The 20,673-nt window shown below is 46.5% G+C and overlaps 1 protein-coding gene across 14 annotated transcripts; it reads left to right on the top strand.

Annotated features, from left to right (window-relative positions):
* Positions 1 to 2,111: 2,111 nt before the first annotated feature.
* SLC25A44 (solute carrier family 25 member 44) lies at positions 2,112 to 20,654 on the top strand. 14 transcript variants are annotated; one of them, XR_007470503.1, is made up of 5 exons: positions 2,112 to 2,271; positions 3,666 to 3,852; positions 7,599 to 8,236; positions 14,381 to 14,503; positions 18,027 to 18,166. XR_007470503.1 is itself a non-coding variant. In XM_049695242.1 (5 exons), exons 3-5 carry the CDS (start codon positions 7,612 to 7,614, stop codon positions 18,216 to 18,218), a joined length of 945 nt encoding a protein of 314 aa, XP_049551199.1. In that variant the 5' UTR covers positions 2,112 to 2,271; positions 3,666 to 3,852; positions 7,599 to 7,611; the 3' UTR covers positions 18,219 to 20,654. The 14 variants fall into 14 exon arrangements, 9 of the variants coding, with proteins under 9 accessions (XP_049551199.1, XP_049551200.1, XP_049551224.1 ...); XR_007470504.1 differs by lacking the exon at positions 18,027 to 18,166 and adding an exon at positions 11,667 to 11,773 and having other exon boundaries at positions 14,376 to 14,505; XR_007470502.1 differs by lacking the exon at positions 18,027 to 18,166 and adding an exon at positions 11,628 to 11,773 and having other exon boundaries at positions 14,376 to 14,505.
* The last annotated feature ends 19 nt before the right edge of the window (positions 20,655 to 20,673 follow it).

The raw sequence follows: 20,673 nt of genomic DNA, 5'->3' as shown, positions 1-20,673 counted from the left end.
GAAGTCTTTTTTTAAAAATTAATTAATTAATTAATTTATTGGCTGTGTTGTGTCTTTGTTGCTGCAAGCGGGCTTTCTCTAGTTGTGGTGAGCAGGGGCTACTCTTCGTTGCGGTGCGCAGGCTTCTCATTGTCGTGGCTTCTCTTGTTGCGGAGCACGGGCTCTAGGCACGCAGGCTTCAGTAGTTGTGGCATGTGGGCTCAGTAGCTGAGGCTTATGGGCTCTAGAGTGCAGGCTCAGTAGTTGTGGCGCACGGGCTTAGTTGCTCTGCAGCATGTGGGATGTTCCCAGACCAGGGCTCGAACACGTGTCTCCTGCATTGGCAGGCGGATTCTTAACCACTGCGCCACCAGGGAAGCCCCATGCTGAGGTCTTGATGCAGAATTTCTTCCCAGAGAAACCTTAGTGTTGCTCCAAAGGCCTTTCAACTAACTGGATGAGGCCCACCCACATTATCAAGGTAATCTTTACCTAAAGTCAGCTGATTGTGGATGTTAACCACACCTACAAAATACCTTCACAGCAACACCTATTAGTGAATAACTAGTTACTTACTATAGCCCTAGCCAGATTGACATAAAACTAACTTTCACACTAAGCTTGAAATGTCCATTAGATATTTTGAGGCAATTGTCAGTACAAATCTGTTGTTCAGGAGGGACCTTTCCTAGAGGTATCAAATTCTTTAATTGCAGTAAAATCACATAACATAAAATTTACTATTAGTGATATTTAGCCATTCACAGTGCTGTACAATCATCACCACTATCTAGGTCCAGAACACTTTCATCACTCCAAACGGACACTCTGTACTAATTAAGCAGTCACTCCCCACTCTTCCTCCCCCCAGTCCTTGGCAACCACTAATCCACTTACCTGCTTTTTGTCTGTATAGATTTGTCTGTTCTGCATATTTCATGTAAATGGAATTACACGATATGTGACTGTTGTGTTTGGCTTATTTCACTTAGCATAATGGTTTCAAAATTTATCCACATCATAGTATGTATCCATATTTCATTCCTTTTTTTGTTTTTTTTAAATTCACTGTGTAATATCCCATTGTATGGATATACCACCATTTGTTTCTACGTTTTGCCTATCGTGAAGAAGACTGCTGCTGTGAACATTTGTGTACAAGTTTTTGTTTGAACTCTTGTTTTCAACTCTTTTGGGTATATATTCAGAGCGAAACTGCTTGGTCATATAGTAATTTTGCTTAACATATTGAGGAACAACCAAACTGTTCCCACAGCAGCTGCACCATTGTACATTCCCACCAGCAATGTCTGAGGGTTCCAATTTTTCCACATCCTTGCTAACACTTGTTACTTTCTAGGTTCTTGTTTGCTTGCTTGCTTGCTTGAATTTTAGCCATCCTCGTGGGTGTGAAGTGGGATCTCATGGTTTTGATTTGTTTTTCCCTAATGATATTGAACATCTTTTCATGTGCTTTTTGGTCATTTTTTTGAAGAAACATCTATTCAAGTCCTTTGCCCATTTAAAAAAATTGGATTGTTTGTCTTTTTGTTGTTGAGTTGTAGAAATATCTATTTTGAAATGAATCTCCACCCCCAGCCTCCCAGTCCCTTATTTAAAAGGCTCTGCCTCTTCTTTTAAATCCATGCATAAGCAAATAGTTTTAGAGCTGGAAGAGACCACTCCGCCTCCAGGATGTTCCCTATTCCTGCAGTTTTTTGAGTTCCCAAACCTTAAAATTGGTTGTCTAAACTTAGTCTTTCCTGCTGCACACTGGCCTCTGTTTTGGCTCTATAGATGAGAAAAATTACACAAAAATTTACAGATTAGATTTGAATTTAAGGATTCCAATAGATCGGAAACACAAGGTGCCCCATTTAGAACAAGATCTTCAAGAAGCGCCGGGTGACTTTAAATTTCCAAGAATTAGAAAGACAACGCATGCGCTGTAGAGCTAAGGGCATGTCGAAGCCAATGAAGGCGTGGCCTCTGCCCGCATTCAAGATGGTTCCCAGGACCTTCCACCCTTGCTGCGGGGGCGGGGCGAAAGGCTAAAGGCTCAGAACGCCATTGGTGGAGTTGCACACCGTTCATCCCCGCCCCCCGCAGGGGGCGGGAGTGACAAAGTCCCAATTTCCGGTTCCGTCAGTACCGGGAGCCCGGTCGAGATGGAGGAAGATGCGACCGGAGGCCATCAGTCGCCCGAAACAGAGGATAGAGTGGGAGCTGCGGCCTAGAGATCCGCGCTTGGAGTTCACCTCAGACGGGGCGGAACCGCCCTGATGTGAGAAAGTAAGAAACCACCGGCTTGGGGTGCCTGAGGACTAAGGTCTCCGAGGACCTGGACCTGTCAGGGAGGCAGCGGGTGCCTGCAGTGGCCGGCTGCAATTCAGTGGGAGCCCGCCACGCAGTTTGGGGAATGAGGGGCGACTCTAACGAGTCATCTTTTCCTGTCGGAGGAGCATGAGTTTCGCTGACAGCGAAAGAAGCATGGCGAGAGGCATCTCGGGGGCCAGGACAGAAGCAGCTTAAAGGGGGTGTCATGTGGAGTAGGTGAAGAGGACTGTCATGTGGTGTCTGTCATGAGGGATCACGTGGGCACCTATGGAAGACCGAAGGAAGGCTGGATGGAAATCGCTTCATGCCCCAGAGGGGAGGTTGTCTTGAAGGGAGAGGTTAGAGGCATGCCAGGGAACTTCCCTAAGGAAATGCATGTTCATTAGGACAGGTGGGCAAGCATGTAAATATATTCACATTCATGTGGTAGATAGCTCCCAGGATGCAAAGCCTTGATGCAGTTGCAGTAAGAAGTACAGAGGAACAGAAGGAGGAAGCAAAGATGTTTCCAGCACAGAAGAGGGGACCAAACCCCACGGATGTCTTGTCAGGAGTTGTAGGTGGCTATTTGACTTGGGGGGGGTTGTTGACTGAAAAGATTTGAATAAGTCTAGAAGTCATCACTGAGCCCAGTCCTGGTGACAAGTCAGGATGGAGTCAGAGGGCTCCTAACCTAGTCATAATGGTCTGGACTCCTAGAGTAGTTGTTATTGTTATAATACTGACAATCCTTAATATTTAAGGCAATACTTTCCAAACTCTGATATATGTATTAACCACCCAGAGATCTTGTGAACGTGTTGGTTCTTATTCAGCAGGCCTATGGAGCATCCTGAAATTTTGTATTTCTAACAAGCTCCCAGATTATGCCCATGCTGCTGGTCTGAGTAGCAAAGATTTAGAGCAGCACTGTCCAGTAGAGCTTTCTGAAATGGTAGAAGTGCTTTGCTGTTAACAAAGTGCTTTCACACATTAGCTCATGTGAGTTGCACCACAGTGACATAGCTATGGCAGGCTTTACTAGCCCCATTTCACAGATGAGGAAACTGAATTTCAAAGAAGTGACTTGGTTCCAATCCTACTAGTAGGTAATGGAAGTGGAACTCAGACTTGGCTCTCCTGACTACTAGTGTTCTTTTCATCAAATGACCTTACATTCCAGGTGACACTGCCTTGTCCTGAACCAGAATCTTATCTCAGAACCCAGTGAACAGTCTGGTGTGGTTTTTCTGGTACAGGGAGAGGGGAAGTGGAGAGGGAGGTATACCTACTTGGGCCAGTTTGTCCCTTTCCTCTGATGGGCTCAGCAGTGGGGGTTCTGCCTCTGACATCTCATTTGATGATTTCAGGACATCCTGGGTCATCTGTTGGGTCTCCATATGAAGCACTTTAACCTTTGTGTCTAAGCTGTGTTAAAAGATGGGGGAAAATTCAGAATTGGAGCCATGAACACAAATAAGGATCTGGGAAAGAGCCATAAAGAAGCTGGGCTGATTGAATTGGAAGAAAGGAAGGCTGAAGGAAGTGAGCATACAGGTATCTGCATGGAGGATTTTCCAGAGGGTGAAACACAAGGAACTGGTTTTGATATTTCAGCGGGAAGTTTGGAGGTTAAATAACAAGGATCAGGTTGAGATCCCAACTTTTAGGAGCAACCCACCTTTCAAAGGGATAGAGGGGGTGGGTGCAGTGCCTTCCCCTTCAACTGTAGAGGCTCAGCCCTCTGTGGCATGACCCTTAGTGGCTTCTTCTGTCACCATGGTAATGATAGAAATTACCTGCTTTGGCCGTGGAGAGTCCTCCCTTCTTTCTGGGAATTTAAAATAGACTGGCACATGTGAGACATGGAGGAAAGTGGGGAAATGGGGTGCTGGGTGCTGCTGTAGGATTTCTCATCAGGAGTTGTTGGCACTCTGTCATTCAGTTTGATAAGTTGAGACGGTGCCCACAAAACCAGGTCCTAGAACAGAGTCCTTCGTGGCTCTGGCTCTCTGCCCTGCTCAGCACACAGTATCCATGAGCTGGGCAGGAGTCCTTGCTTGAGCCCTGCCGTATTTGTCCTGTGATGACAACAGGCCTGCCCAGCCACTCAGCTCAGTCACTCCACAAGCACGCTGGGAAAGCAGAGGCAGCTCTTGGTTTCAGTGGAACAAAGCGGAGAGAAATCCCTGGGCATCTGCTGCCGGGAGCTTATGCTTAACCCTTGGGTGACTGGCAGTCATGAGGGCATTAATTCTGCCTCCCAAGGGTGGGAATGACCTGGCTTTATACTGAACAGAGTGATTTGTGCTGGAACTCCTCAACTCCCATGGAGTAGAGGGCATGATGGAGTAGAGGAGCAAACTTGGCTCATATCCTGCCTCCGCTAACCAGCTGTATGACCTTGGGCTTGTTCCTTTTAACCTATTTGTTGTACCTCAGTTTCCTCAGCAGAAGTGTCTTAACTGTGTAGAGGTTAAGTTGTAAGGATTACTTGAGGTAATAGGTGTCTAGGTGTCTCTCTCTCTTCTCCTCCTCTCTCAGTGGAAATGGACACATAACCTTGGGACCCTGGATGCCAAACACCCTGTTTGTCAGTGATACAGTGATCCCCTTCTCTTGAAGGACCTTAAAGGAGAAGTTTGCCACACTGGACTTGATGGGTGTCCTGGGCTGAGGCTGGAGGAAGGGCCACTTTTGCCCACAGCAAGTGGCACATCAGTGTTCCAGGGGTTCTCCTCCTAGAACCCCATCTCTAGCTCATTTCCCATGGCCTAGATTCTCTGTTCTGGTCAACCCAGTTGTTTCAAGCCATTGTTTTCTCCCTTTCACTGTCCACATGTATTCCTCCATTCAAGCTGCTTTGTCCTCCTCCAGGAAGCCTGTCTTGGTTACATGTGCCTCACCCATGCCTCACCTTGAAGCTGAGGTTTTCCCTCAGCTCACATGTACTCAGTTTGCACTGCAGGTATCTTATACTTTAATGAAAGTGATGCAGTCCAGCTCAGGAAATTCCAAAAAGCTAACCTTGCTTCCCCACTGACTTATATGGTAAACCAAGAAGCTACTTAGGCTGGTTGGGACCTTTGGTTGGGGAAGGTGGTTGAGGATGAACTCTGGTTATACACTTGACATGAGATTTGTCAAGGCTTTGGTGCTGGGACTGCCTGTGTAGAACACTTCACCTCTCTAGAGTTGTCCTTTTGATGTGGCCACCTCCTTTCCCATCCCTTAAGGATTTCTCTCAGAGCTTAGGGAGGCCCTGATTTCCTGCTTCCTGGACTTTAACTTCTCACTTTCCCCTTCTGGCTGAAAATGTCCAGTATCCTACACAGGAGCACATTACATTGTCACTATGTGTATGTCCAATATATGATGTCCTCTCATTTGACATTTCTTTTTTTTTTTAATTATTTATTCATTTATTTAATTTTTGGCTGCATTGGGTCTTCACTGCTGCACGCCGGTTTTCTCTACTTGCTGAGAGTGGGGGCTACTCTTTGTTGCGGTGCGCAGGCTTCTCATTGTGGTGGCTTCTCTTGTTGCAGAGCACAGGCTCTAGGCACATGGGCTTCAGTAGTTGTGGCACACGGGCTTCAGTAGTTGTGGCTCAAGGTTTCTAGAGCACAGGCTCAGTAGTTGTGGCGCACGGGCTTAGTTACTCTGTGGCATGTGGGATCTTCCCGGACCAGGGCTTGAACCCAGGTCCCCTGCATTGGCAGGCGGATTCTTTCTTTCTTTTTTTTTTTAAAATTAAGTTAATTTATTTTATTTATTTTTGGCTATGTTGGGTCTTCGTTGCTGCATGCGGGCTTTCTCTAGTTGCGGCGAGCGGGGGGCTACACTTCATTGTGGTGCACGGGCTTCTCATTGTGGTGGCTTCTCTTGTTGTAGAGCACAGGCTCTAGGCACGCGGGCTTCAGTAGTTGCGGCATGCGGGCTCAGTAGTTGTGGTGCACAGGCTTGGTAGTTGTGGCACACAGGCTTAGCTGCTCTGTGGCATGTGGGATCTTCCTGGACCAGAGCTCAAACCCATGTCTCCTGCATTGGCAGGCAGATTCTTAACCACTGCGACACCAGGGAAGCCCCTCATTTGACATTCCTTAAGTTGAAAGCTCCTGATTTTATACAGTTATTACAGTTGTAACCTTATTAGTTTTGTTTGAAACTTTAGTCAGTGGATACACTTAACATGAGGGCCACATGTACATTAATTTGCCCTGGTTTCTTTATCTCTGTGTCTTATATCCGTTCCCCAGAGGGATACTGTGTCCCCTTGAAGAGACTGAGTTTCTCAAAGGCAGAGTCTCTATATCTTTTCTGTCACTTGAATCTCCCTTCGCTACCTAGGGGCTGAGGTTATTATTTATATGCTTGGGGATGAAAGAGGCCAAGCACGTTCTCTACCCTGTAGTTAAGACTCTTCAGGGAAACTGCTTAGCTCTCAGGTGGTTCTCTTCTTTCTCTAGAGTAAGTTATCTAATAACCAAAGAGGACTCTGACCTTTGGCTTGTTCCTAAATTTCTAACTCCTTTCATTAGAAGGAAGGGAGGTGTGGGGGGGTTCCTGTGGAGTGAAAGCCCCACTTGTCTTCTTCCTTGCACTTTCTTCTAATGCAGACTGGAGAAGGTGTAAGTGTAGTGAATGTGGGTCAGGAGGAGCTCAGAGGGGCCAGCACAGGAAACCAGAAATAAAGTGAAGTGAGTCAGCTGGTAAATGGTGGTAAAAGAGGCACCCTGCTGAGGCTCAAAGGCCCAAGGCCAAAGGCCATGGCTCCTCAGTAGGCCCAGGAGTGTCAGAAATGGAGCACTTCCCTTTAGCCTTTAGGAACCTCCAGAATGTCACTTAGTGACATCCCATTAGCCCACTTAAAGGCCAGGTGGTTGGTTTGCCCACAGCATCCTGAGCTGCCTGGGTGAGCTAGAGAAGGAAAAGGAGAATGGGCCGTGACACCAGGGCCTGGGCAGAGGCAGAGAGACCAGAATAGCTGATCTGATAAGCTGGGGGTAGGGAGCTGAGGTGGGAGTGGGCCCACGGGAGTCACTGAGGTAAGAAACAATTTTCAGAAGAGGGGTCCTGAATTGGGACAGACTGGTAAAGGAGAGAGAAGAGGGCACTATCCCGATCCATGAAGGAAGAATCAGGCAGGGGTTGGCAGAGCCAGACTGGGTGAAGTCTAAACTTTGGAGAAGTGAGTACCCCAGGAGCTGAAGCCTGAGAATGGGGTTTCAGAGCCCATCCAGGAGGGGAAAGTGCAAATTCTGATCTCCTTCACATTCCCTCCACCCTGCTCAAATCCCCAGGTCTCCAGACACAATGGAGGACAAACGTAACATCCAGATCATCGAGTGGGAACACCTGGACAAGAAGAAGTTCTACGTGTTTGGTGTGGCAATGACGATGATGATCCGTGTCAGTGTCTACCCATTCACCCTCATCCGCACTCGCTTGCAGGTTCAGAAAGGCAAGAGCCTCTACCATGGGACCTTTGATGCCTTCATCAAGATCCTACGGGCAGATGGTGTGACTGGCCTCTACCGGGGGTTCCTGGTCAACACCTTCACCCTCATATCTGGCCAGTGCTATGTTACTACTTATGAGCTCACCCGGAAGTTTGTAGCTGACTACAGCCAGAGCAACACAGTCAAATCACTGGTGGCCGGTGGCTCGGCCTCTCTCGTGGCTCAGAGCATCACAGTGCCCATTGATGTGGTCTCCCAGCACCTGATGATGCAGCGCAAGGGTGAGAAAATGGGCCGCTTCCAAGTGCGAGGGAATCCAAAGGGACAAGGGGTAGTTGCCTTTGGCCAAACCAAGGACATCATCAGGCAGATCCTGCGGGCTGATGGACTTCGTGGCTTCTACCGGGGCTATGTGGCTTCGCTGCTTACTTACATCCCAAACAGTGCTGTCTGGTGGCCCTTCTACCACTTCTATGCAGGTAAGCAGGGACCAGGAGGGTGGGGGTGGAGGATGGTCACTAATAGACAGAGATGCTTTTGCTCTGTGCATGTTGGAATGAGTGATTTAATGGGAGACTGGACCATTCATACAGCAAACATTTGAATCCAGGAGGATTCAGAGATGAGTAAGACATGGTTCTTCCCTTCAAGGAGCTAATATTATAGTGGAGGGAATCAGACAAGTAAAGTATATGACTGTAGGACGTTCTCGATGAATCAGGATCAACTAAGTTTAGTGGAATATTGGCAGAGAATCATAAGGTGGGGAGGGACAAAATCCATAGGATTTAAAGATGAAAGCAATGGAGCAATGGGCAATAGCTTTTGAGTTGGATGCCTTTCCTTACTATTTTTTTTTTTTTACATTTTTTTCTTTTTTTAAAAAAATTATTTATTTTATTTATTTATTTTTGGCTGCGTTGGGTCTTCGTTGCTGCGCACGGGCTTTCTCTAGTTGCGGCAAGCGGGGGCTACTCTTTACTGCGGTGTGTGGGCTTTTCATTGCCCCGTGGCATGTGGGATCTTAGTTCCCTGACCAGGGATTGAACCTGTGTCCCCTGCATTGTAAGGTGGATTCTTTACCACTGGACCACCAGGGAAGTCCCTCTCCTATTTTTCTAATTGTACTTTTTTTTTTTTTTTTGTGGTAGCTCTGTCTCTTCTTCTGTTTAACACAGTCTTTCATCTGGAGTATTTGGTAAAATTCAGATACATGGACTCCACCTCGACCCTTTGTATCAGATTCTTTGGGAATGGATGCTGGCAATCTTAATGTTAGAGAACCTTCCAAGGAAACGTGAGCATTTTCTCTGGAGTCTGTCCTCACCCCTCTCTCCTCATTTGATTTCATTTACAATTAGAGTTGTCCTTTTCTAATATGTCCAAAATTTCTATTTCTGTTCCCAAACTTACGTGTCCAGAGCTCTGGACAGACATCCTGGCTGTTGGACCTTTTGACCTGGAGGCATGCACTTACATCTGAAATTTGTTTCAATTAACCATTTTTCATCCCAAGCTGGCTTTCTCTTCTGACTTACTTTCATGTGTCAGTGGCCATGTTATTCTCCAAATCACTGAAACTGAGGCCTTGGGCATAGTGCTTGGCCCCTTGTCCTTGTCCCCACATCTAGTCCTAGTGACCCTGGAATGTCTTGTCCAACTTTCTGTCCATTCCCACTGCCTTTCCTGAAAACCATTCTCTGTACCTACCCTCTTGGACCACTGCATCAGCCTTCTAGCTGTTCCAAGTCTCTTCCTTCCTGTCTACACACAAGTCCCTAATGGATTAACTTTATTTATTTATTTTTAAAATTTTATTAATTTATTTATTTTTGGCTGCTTTGGGTCTTCGTTGCTCCGCGTGGGCTTTCTCTTGCTGTGGTGAGCGGGGGCTATTCTTCATTGCGGTGCGCGGGCTTCTCATTGTGGTGGCTTCTCTTGTTTCAGGGCACGGGCTCTAGGCGCGAGGGCTTCAGTAGTTGTGGCTCGTGGGCTCTATAACACAGGCTTAGTAGTTGTGGCGCACGGGCTTAAGTTGCTCCACGGCATGTGGGATCTTACCGGACCAGGGCTTGAACCCGTGTCCCCTGCCTTGGCAGGTGTATTCTTAACCACTGTGCCACCAGAGAAGTCCCCCTAATGGATTAACTTTAAACTCTGGTTGTGATGTTCAGTGGCTCCCACTGCTTACTCAATAAAATCCAAACTCTTCAGCCTGGCTTCACCTTCCCTTTTCAGTGAAACATCTTGCTGTTTCCCTATGTATAGTCTATGCTGCAGCCAGGCCAGTTCACACACCGTTCCTCCACCGTGCATCATCTCTCCCACCTCTGCTGTATTCATATCCCTCTGCTAGATGCCTTCCAGGTCCACTTACCCTGGTGAAATCATGACTCATTGCCTCCTCTCCCATCCTCTCCATGTATCTCTCAACTCAGAAATGATCTTTCCCTCCTTCCAACTCCCATGACATTGCTTCAGTCTTTCTTAAGGCAGTTAGAACATTTGCCTTGATGTTATTTGTATGTGCCTATCTCTTCTATTATTTGCACAGGTTCTTCTTTTTTCTTAATACTTTTTTTCCCCCAGCTTTATTTTGATATAATTGACTGGAAAGTTTCTTGGAAGGGGGTGGAAACTAACATTTACTGAATACCCACTGTGTACCACACTCTGTGACACTGTGTGTCTCAGGGCCTGGTGAATTGTAAGTGCTCAGTAAATATTTGTTGAGAGAGTAGACTGGTTTTTGTCACTCCATTTTGCTTAAAATTTTGCTTAAAATTTGCCTTATGGGTATTTACAATAAAATCTAATGCTTCTCACGGACAATACAGGTCTATGTGATCTGGTCCCTGTCTGCTTCTCCAGCCCCGTCTTGTGCTCCTCTGCCCTTACTCACTCTGGTCCATTCTCACTGCCCTTCTCTCAGTTCCTGAGACACACCAAGCTCTGTTCTCACCTCAAGGCCTTTGCAGATAGTGTTCTTTCTGCCTGGAATAGCCTTTCCCCTGTTGTTTGTGTGTCTGGGTCCTTCTCATGCTTCAAGCCTCAGCGTACATGCCATCTTTGCAAAGAAGACTTCTTTTTTAAAAAAATAATTAATTAATTAATTAATTTGTAAATTTTTGGCTGTGTTGGGTCTTTGTTGCTACGTGCGGGCTTTCTCTAGTTGTGGTGAGAGGGGGCTACTCTTCGTTGCAGTGTGTGGGCTTGTCATTGCGGTGGCTTATCATGTTGTGGAGCATGGGCTCTAGGTGCGCAGGCTTCAGTAGTTGTGGCACACAGGCTTCAGTAGTTGTGGCTCGCAGACACTAGAGCACAGGCTCAGTAGCTGTGGCGCACGGGCTTCGTTGCTCTGTGACATGTGGGATCTTCCCAGACCGGGGATTGAACCCCTATCCCTGCATTGGCAGGTGGATTCTTAACCACTGTGCCACCAGGGAAGTCCCAAGAAGACTTCTTTACCCAGTTGGAAAGAGGGCTCTTCCTGTTTTCTTTTTTTTAATTGATTTATTTTTAAATTTTATTTATTTATTTATTTTGGCTGTGTTGGGTCTTCATTGCTGCGTGCAGGCTTTTCTCTGGTTGCGGCGAGTGGGGGCTACTCTTGTGGTGTGTGGGCTTCTCATTGCATTGGCTTCTCTGGTTGTGGAGCACAGGCTCTAGGCACGTGGGCTCAGTAGTTGTGGCTCATGGGCTCTAGAGCGCAGGCTTAGTAGTTGTGGCGCACAGGCTTAGTTGCTCCGTGGCGTGTGGGATCTTCCCAGACCAGGGCTTGAACCCGTGTCCCCTGCACTGGTAGGTGGATTTTTAACCACTGCGCCACCAGGGAAGCCCTGTTTTCTTTTGTAGCACCTTGTTTTCCAGATGCTGCCTTCCAGTGGTTGTGAAATGTTTTCTTCTCAGGAGCAACAAGGCACCCTTGAGGCAGAGCCACCAGTTCACTTTGTTTCTTTCTGTATGCTGACCCTGGGGAAGAAAGTGATTAGAAATCCAGGGGAGAGGTGGTTCTGGTAAGGCTTAAGGAATTCTGTCATGCCTTCGGACTTGGAAGCCCTCGCTTCTGTCCTGCCAACCTCCACCATCCTACTTGTTTCCTAATCTTTAGTTGCCTGGCGGTAAATTACCAAAACTAGGAGCATAAGAAAAAAAATATATATATATATATATTTTTAAATCGAAGTATAGTTGATGTATAATAGTTTATAAATTACAGGTGTACAATATAGTGATTCACAATTTTTAAACGTTATACTCCATTTATAGTTATTACAAAATATTTGCTATATTCCCTGTGTTGTATAGTATATATCCTTGTAGCTTGTTTGTACCTCTTTTTTTTTTTTTTTTGAGGTATGCGGGCCTCTTACTGTTGTGGCCTCTCCCGTTGCGGAGCACAGGTTCCGGACCCGCAGGCTTAGCAGCCATGGCTCACAGGCCCAGCCGCTCCGCGGCATGTGGGATCTTCCCGGACCAGGGCATGAACCCGTGTTCCCTGCATCGGCAGGCGAACTCTCAACCACTGCGCCACCAGGGAAGCCCTTGTTTGTTCCTCTTAATCCCCTACCCCTATATTGCTCCTCCCCGCAAGAAGAAATTCTTAAAGGTATTATGGTGACTGAATTGTACAGAGAAAACTGAGAGGGAACCTTGGAGATGATAAATCTATTTTACATCCAGTCTCACTCAGAGTAAGAGCCAAAGTCCATGCAATGGCTTCAGGGCCCTACCTCTTAGACTTCATCTACTGTTCTTTCCCTCATTCATTCGGCTGCAGGCATACTGGCCTTGGTGCCAAAGACCTCAGGCATGCTCATGCCTCAGGGCCTTTGCATAGGATGTTACCTCTGCTTGGAAAGTTCTCGCCACAGATCTATAAGGCTTATACTATCCTTTAGGGCTTTGCTTAGACTTCACCTTCTACCCTTTCTGCCCTAGGCATTCCTTATCTCCTTTTCCTGCTCTATTTTTTTCTATAATTAGCACACAACATGTCTGACATAGTTGTATATTTTGCTCTTTATTTATTTATTGTCTGTTTTCCCCCACTAGAATGTAAGTTTCATAAGGACAGGGATTTGAGGCTATTTTATTCACTGTTGTATCTTTAGAACCCAAAGTGACTGGCTCGTGGTAATCACTCAATAAATCTTTGTTGAATAAATGAACGAACTCTTGTCTCTCACCTCCAGAGAGGGAAAAGCAAAATAATTCAATTGCAGGTGAACTTCCTAGTGACACTGGGATTGGGTGGATCTGGGTATTATTCCATCTTCTTCATCAGCATTTTGAAAAATGAATTTTCCTTTCTTTTTTTTTTAATTAATTAATTAATTTATTTTCGGCTGTGTTGGGTCTTTGTTGCTGCGCGCGGGCTTTCTCTATTTGGGGCGAGCAGGGGCTACTCTTCCTTGTGGTGCGCCAGCTTCTCATTGCGGTGGCTTCCCTTGTTGCGGAGCACAGGCTTTAGGCGCGTGGGCTTCAGCAGAGTTGTGGCACTCAGGCTCAGTAGTTGTGGTTTGCAGACTCTAGAGCTCAGGCTCAGTAGTTGTGGCGCACGGGCTTATTTGCTCTACCGCGTGTGGGATCTTCCCTGTCCAGGGCTCGAACCCATGTCCCTTGTATTGGCAGGTGGATTCTTAACCACTGCGCCACCAGGGAAATCCAATTTTCCTTTCTTGATATAGGCTGAAGAAAAGTTCTCACTGTAGGATATGATTTTCTCTTTTAATTGTAATTGTTTTTATTTTTTAAAACATTCATATGGTTCAAAATTCAAAAGGTAAGAAAGGGTATGCAGTGAAAACACTCCTCACCTACCACAGTCACCCAGCTTCCTTCCTTAAAGACAATTAGTGTTACCAATTTTTAATGTATCTTACCAGTTATCCAATGCACGTATAAGAAAATATGTGGTGTGTGCTTTTCTAGCCAGTGAGTTGTGAAAAGTAGAGCATAAGCATAAGAGTTTTACATCAGGAGTGATTTCTGAAAGGAGTCAGCAAGCAAAGAGGTTTTGAAATCCCCTTCTCCAGAGGAATTTTTGTCCTATGCAAAATGACTTCTGGAAGGGGCCTGAGATTTAAAAATTTTAGTTGGTTCAGGGCTTCCCTGGTGGCGCAGTGGTTAAGAATCCGCCTGCCAATGCAGGGCACACCGGTTCGAGCCCTGGTCCAGGAAGATCCCACATGCTGCGGAGCAACTAAGCCCATGCATCACAACTACTGAGCCTGCGTTCTAGAGCCCGCGAGCCACAACTACTGAGCCCACGTGCCACAATTACTGAAGCCTGCATGCCTAGAGCCCGTGCTCCGCAACGAGAAGCCACCGCAATGATAAGCCCGCACACTGCAACGAAGAGTAGCCCCCACTCGCCACAACTAGAGAAGGCCTGCGTGCAGCAACGAAGACCCAGTGCAGCCAAAAATAAATAAATAAATTTATTTTAAAAATTTTTTTGTTGTTGGTTTAGATGGAAGCAAAGATGGGAGTTATAGGGTCTAAGGTGGCTAAGGATGGAGGGTTTGTCATCGTTGGGCCAACTGGTAGAAAAGGTTTGGGCCCGTGTGGAGTGGAACCTCATGTCTTGAGGCATTATTTTTCCCTTGATTCCAGAGCAGCTCTCGTCCCTCTGCCCTAAGGAGTGCCCTCACATCGTCTTTCAAGCCATCTCGGGGCCTCTGGCTGCAGCCACTGCTTCCATCCTCACCAATCCCATGGATGTCATCCGAACCCGAGTACAGGTAAGACCAGTCTTCTCCCCTACCCTCCTCCCAGATAAACCATTAGAAGTGTGATCTTGAGGCCCTCCAATATTTCCTGACCTCTTTGTGTCATGGCCCTCTAGTCTAGCCAGCCTTCTCCTGGTCATCCAAGCCTCTTCCTTGTGGTTATGCTTACCATCTACAGAAACCAGCTGAGCACTTTGAATCACCTAGAATGTTTCTGTCATCCTGTCTGCTACCTTGCATGCCTCTACTCCTTTCCTTGCCCATGCATCTAGGAATTCTTACTGCTTTCTTCTAGGCTTTCATCATAATAGCATAGCCTATCAACCACCTTTTCCTTACCTTGTAGCTTTGTGGTTATTAGAAATATGATTTTAGTTAATTTCGTAAGTCTATCTAGCTTCTCCACTTGCTATGTGCTCTCTACAGTGAAAATGACTGTCCTTGAACAGGTTTCACAGATTGTTCTGTGTGGACTCAGCACAAACACAGACAAAGCCCTGGGTGGTGTTGTCCAGAAGTTATAGTCCCTGTCTTTAGTCAGCTTAATGACAATTTCACAGCCCCGAGTCCAAGGAAATAGAATCTGAATGATAATGTATAATATACACATGGTAGGTTTTGCTATATAAAGCTTTAGGTGGAGGGACTTCCCTGGGGTCCAGTGGGTAAGACTCCGCGTTTCCAATGCCAGGGGCCTGGGTTCGATCCTTGGTCAGGGAATTAGATCCCGCATGCATGCTGCAACTAAGAAGCCCGCATGCTACAACTGAGAAGCCCACATGCTGCAACTAAGACCCAGTGCAGCCAAGATAAAAAAATAAATAATAATAAAATTTAAAAATAAATAATAATAAAAGAAAATAAATAAACAATCATAAAATAAATAAATAAATATTTTTAAAAAAACTTTAGGTGGAGAGAATGGGGGAATTTTAATATCTGATTTGGGTAACTTAACAGGACAGCTGTCCAGGAGAGTGTGGTCATTGAGTTACAGTGAGAAGGAGAGGGAAGGAAAATAACCTTAGCAGATGGAGGTGAAGCCAGCTTCCCTGATACCAGGATGTTGGGATGGAGGTGGCTGGTAAATCTAGGTACAGTTGACTCTTGAACAACATGGAGTTTAGGAGCACTGACACTCCGCATAGTTGAAAATTGGAGTATAACTTGGCCCTCTGAATCTGTGGTTCGCCATCCACAGATCGCATAGTACTGTAGTGTTTTGGGTTTTTTTAAGTATAAATAAAAATGAATTTTTACTTAAATCATTTTGGTATAGATTATAGTCAAAGATATTTAAACACGTTGTGGGTAATATAAGCAGGCAGTTCAATTTTAAATTCAATTTTTTGTGTAGTAACTCTGCTACCTATGTACAATTTTTTTTTTTTTTTTTGCGGTACACGGGCCTCTCACTGTTGTGGCCTCTCCTGTTGTGGAGCACAGGCTCCGGACGCGCAGGCTCAGCGGCCATGGCTCACGGGCCCAGCCGCTCCGCGGCATGTGGGATCTTCCCGGACCGGGGCACGAACCCGTGTCCCCTGCATCGGCAGGTGGACTCTCAACCACTGCGCCACCAGGGAAGCCCCCTATGTACAATTTTTATTTATTTCCAGAGAAGTAAAATAATCTCTTTAAATTTAATGTTAGCGTAAGCATGGAATTCTTAAATTAACCAAGTGTGTACTTTAGAGAAACAGGAATATATCTTGACATGTTTAGAGAGATATGCAATCCATAAAGGTTAAATAGCAACGGTAAAGTCTTCCCAGTTATTATATTTATTTTATTTATTTATTTTTAAAATTTTTATTAGTACTGTAGTGTTACTTGTTACTGCTGGAAAAAAACATACTGCATATAAGTGGACCCATGCAGCTCAAACCCGTGTTGTTCGAGGGTCAGCTGTGTATTGGTCCCTAGGAAAGTATGCGCCCCCTCCACGACCCACACGTTTGAAAATGAGTGGCATCTGATTGGTTTGCAAATAATAAAGTGTATAGGTTCCATCCTTATTCTCTCCTGAGCCTTGTTCTGGGTGTTCCATGAGGAGATTCAAGGAAAAGGACAGGTCCTTACTTTGAGGAGTTCCCAGGCTGGAAGAGACAGCACATATGAGGACCAGGGCCATAGCTAAAAAAGCCCTTGACGTGGCTGTGGATAAGTGGAGGATTAGCGGAGCACAGGTGGTCAGAGGAAGAAGGGAAAGGGGGAATGTGGAGGAGGGCTCTAAAGGAGGCAGAGAGGAATGGGGAGACGTTCTTAGTCAGAGATGGGACCACCTTGTGAATAGAGGGAAGTATAACAAGGAGTGTGTCTGTCCTGCATTGGCTGAAGGTCTGAAGGGGGTGATCTCTAAAAGTATAATTTGGTGGCAGGTATGGGGGTGGGGGGGAAGAAGAGGGCAAGACTATTAAGAAAAAAGAGAGAAAAGATTCCAGTATGATAGGGAAGACAGGTCACAGGGTGTGTGGGAGATGACAGGGTTGGAGGGGGAGGACTCTAGCCATGGGGCTTCAGAGGGATCGAGATGATCAGAATCAAAATCACTGGTAGAGAGAGCTGAGACAGGCTGGGACCTGGGCCCCTTTGCTGCAGTGCTGCAGGGCTTGCACATGGACACACCTCTCCTTGAGCAATGGAATATAAAGAAACTATATGGGACTAAAAACAACTGTGTGCATGCCCAGTTGGGGCAAATTCTGGACCCAAAACATACAAAGAAACCAAAAAACCCAACTGCCACTTTTGAAGTGCCGGGAGCAAAAGCAGGGTACTGTGCATGCTCCCTGCACACACCACCACCTAAGGGGCGGCGAAATACCTAAGCCACCCCTCTGGCCGGACTCCTGGACACACCCCTACCCTCACCCCATATAAGAAACAAGCTTACCTCCCTTTGGGGAGTGAGCAAGCAAAGGAAGCTCTTGTTTGTTCTTGCTCCCCTCTTGTGCAGCAAGGGCCCCAGTAAAGCCTTGCCTGAATTTCTTGTCTGGCCTCTAGTCGATTTCTATTGCTTCGGGAAGGCCAAGAACCCTGGCCCGTAACAGAGCTGCAGAGGCCCTTAGAGGTGATTTAATCCAGCCTCCCTGAGACCAGAGAGAAGCACTTGGTCCAAAGACTCATCACTATGTAGTTTATCTAATGATATTAATTATAACTACCATTTATTGAATACTTACTGTCTGCCAGGCACTGTTCTCAGCATTTACAAGTATTCTTTTGTTTACTTCGTAGAACAACCACACAGGGTAGGTATTATCATTACTATTTTATATTTGAGGAAACTGGGGTGCAAAGTGTTAAGTAAAGTACCTGAGATTATGCTGTTAGTAAATTGTGGAGCAGAATTCATACCAGGCAGTCTGGCACCAGAGCCCATACTCAGTCACTGTGCTGAACTGTCCCGCAGAAGCAGAGTCCAGCCCTCTGACTCCCAAGTCTAATTCTTTCCACTTTAGCCTAAGGCAGAGGGAGATTGGGTAGAGGGGCTTTGACTGCAGACCGTCGTCCTCCAATGCGTTGACTTTTCCAGGTTGAGGGCAAGAACTCCATCATCCTGACCTTCCGACAGCTGATGGCAGAAGAGGGGCCTTGGGGCCTCATGAAAGGCCTCTCCGCCAGAATCATCTCAGCCACGCCCTCAACCATTGTCATTGTGGTGGGCTACGAGAGCCTCAAGAAACTCAGCCTCCGACCTGAGCTGGTGGACTCAAGACACTGGTAACCAGTGATGGGGAGAGAAGCCTGCTGTTTCCCACACTACTCTGAGTCAGGGGCAGAGAGGAGAGGGTAGCACCCTCTTCAGGTGCCCCACCAGATACCGAGTCCGGCCCTGGGTCAGGGACAGAGACTTTGAACTGCTCTTGCTGAAGAGGCTCCACGCCTGGATCCCCTGCTCTCATTTTTAAATTTTCTTGCCAAACTGGGCTCACTCATTCAGTACAGGTACTGTCCTGCCCTAAGGAAATCCACTCTCCCTGCCAATTCCACTCCATCCATCCCCTGCCAACCCTTCTCTGCCTTCCCCCTCCATCTGTGTCCCTGAGATCCTGAGAAGAGCTGCACATAGAACTTGCTTACTACCACTGGTTCTTCCTCTTGGGCTTTCAGCCCAGATTCCAAGCAGTTGCCATCAGCCCTTTCCTGCTTCATCTCTTAGGCTTGCTTATTTTTATTTTGGGACTGAGCTGCCCACCAGACTACTCTGCTTTTCCCTGCCACTGGGGGCAAGGTGCCAGGCACTTTTGCACAGGGAGTGGGAGCAGCAAAAACCTCTGGTTCTCCAAAGCACTCATCCTCTGTTTGGAGAGTTATTAGGTTGGGGAGAAATGTTGATACTTTATTTTGTGTGTGTATTTTTCTGTGAACCAGGCTACTGTCTTAGTCCTGCTAAAGCACCAATCCTGCAGTCAGAGCCCACCCCTTCCTCAGACAGGTGGAAAAATATCATGTAGCTTTTCCCTCAATCCCAGTTATCTATCCCTCCCAGTCCCTTCAGTCCCAGCAGCCTCAGGATATATAAGCTGTTTCTTTCCTCCTGGCCCAGATGACTACAGTGGTGGGCACAGCTCTAAATAGATCAGACTGTCTGGGACACACTGGACTTGGAACACTACCCTGAAAAGTCTGGTTTAGAGAGTAGTTGGTTTGGAAAGTGACAGGAGTATATGTGTGCCCTAGTGCATCTCCCTCGACCAGCTGAGCCAAACCTAGGAGAGGGCAGTGGAGGTTCTCAGCCCCAGGCAGTCATGACACACATATATACCCCAATCACTTGGACTCACAGAAACAGATGTTGTCTCACAATGGGAGCCTCTGAGATGTGGAACTGTTTGTGTTTTTCTTGTCTCCGATCTGAGGAGTCATCCCGGTCATGGTACCCTCTGGAGGGATGCTTGGAGGCGGATAAAGGGCGGGTCAGGAACTCACCCAATACCAGGACCACTGCATTTACCAGCCTGATACTGCCGAGATGATCTGTTGAAGCTCTCGGGAGCTAGATGATGAGTGCTCCTTCCCTGCCTCATCCTTCCCCCACAACACACACCTCCTCTACCAAGCTTGTGTTGCAGGTGAGGAGAGGTGCAGTAAATGGAATGACAAGAAGGCATACCAAACCCTGCACTTTTACTTGAGACATCTGGCTTGGATGACCCTTCAAACTTTCTTATTGGTCCCACCCCCTGGGAGAAGCCATGGTGCCAATTTGAAAGGTGCTAGCTACCTGAAGCCTTGATATTTCTTATGGCTGCCCCACATTCTATCCCCCAGGCAAGATCAGAATCTGAATTCTCTACCTTCACCACCACCACTGCCCATCTTGGGCTCTATCTTTGAGGGTTATTTTCTCTTTCACTTATTTTTATTTTTGACTGTCCCTTGCGCTTTGTCAGGAGTCCTCCAATTTCTATTCACAAACAGTCATCCAAAGGGTTGGGCCCACAGATCATGAATCTTCCTGCCTCTCAGTCACTCCTTTACCCTAAGAACCACCAACATAATAGAAGCCAGGGGTCCCTCCTTTCTCTTTAAACTCATCCTAGTGAGACCTTTGGAGGTTGGTTTTCTCAGCTCCACACCTTCCCCTCCCTACAGTCTTGTCTTCAGTCCTTCCCCACCATTGCAAAGTGGGTAAAGTATCAGGGACAGGAGGTAGTCTCCTGCTTCTCATGTCTTAGGTTGTTTCCATCCCAGACTCCTCCAGACTCTTTCTTCTGTTTTATTTTATTGTACAGTATTTCAGCCTTTCACCTGTTTCCTCTGTCTGTCTCTCTCTGTCACACACACAGTTTTAAAGGACGATGGGCATTTACTAAAAGGGACCCCTGGCCCCTACTTTCCCATCTAATATTTTAGGGACTGGGATTGGGTTTGGTTAAAATGCCTTGGTGGGGGTGGGATAGTGGGCTTCCATTTTCCCAGGACCATGGATCTGGACCAATTGGAATTTTTGATACATTGGTCTGTAGCCAAAATTGGAAGAAACTTTCAGGGGACTGGGCAAGACGGGAAACCTGATGGGAGTATTTAAAGACAGGGGAATAAAGTGCAGATGCAGTTAACATTTGATAAAATGGATTCGTGAATATTAACAGCGAACATTCACTGTTGCACTGTATGAAGTCTCCGAAGTGTAATTAAACGTTTTTATTGAGTCCTTAAGCTTTGCGCTTGTTTTG

This window comes from Orcinus orca, chromosome 1, assembly GCF_937001465.1.
Source record: "Orcinus orca chromosome 1, mOrcOrc1.1, whole genome shotgun sequence".
NCBI classification, from domain to species: domain Eukaryota; kingdom Metazoa; phylum Chordata; class Mammalia; order Artiodactyla; family Delphinidae; genus Orcinus; species Orcinus orca.
The sequence above is the reverse complement of the archived record's forward strand: the minus strand, read 5'-3'. Positions and strand labels throughout refer to the sequence as shown.

Excerpts from the sequence above, each read along its gene's own strand:
- SLC25A44 (XM_049695242.1), top strand. The coding sequence starts at position 7,612 with ATGGAGGACAAACGTAACATCCAGATCATCGAGTGGGAACACCTGGAC. Across the intron at positions 8,237-14,375 it reads CTTCTACCACTTCTATGCAG|AGCAGCTCTCGTCCCTCTGC; the intron begins GTAAGCAGGGAC and ends CCTTGATTCCAG. Across the intron at positions 14,504-18,026 it reads TCATCCGAACCCGAGTACAG|GTTGAGGGCAAGAACTCCAT; the intron begins GTAAGACCAGTC and ends TGACTTTTCCAG.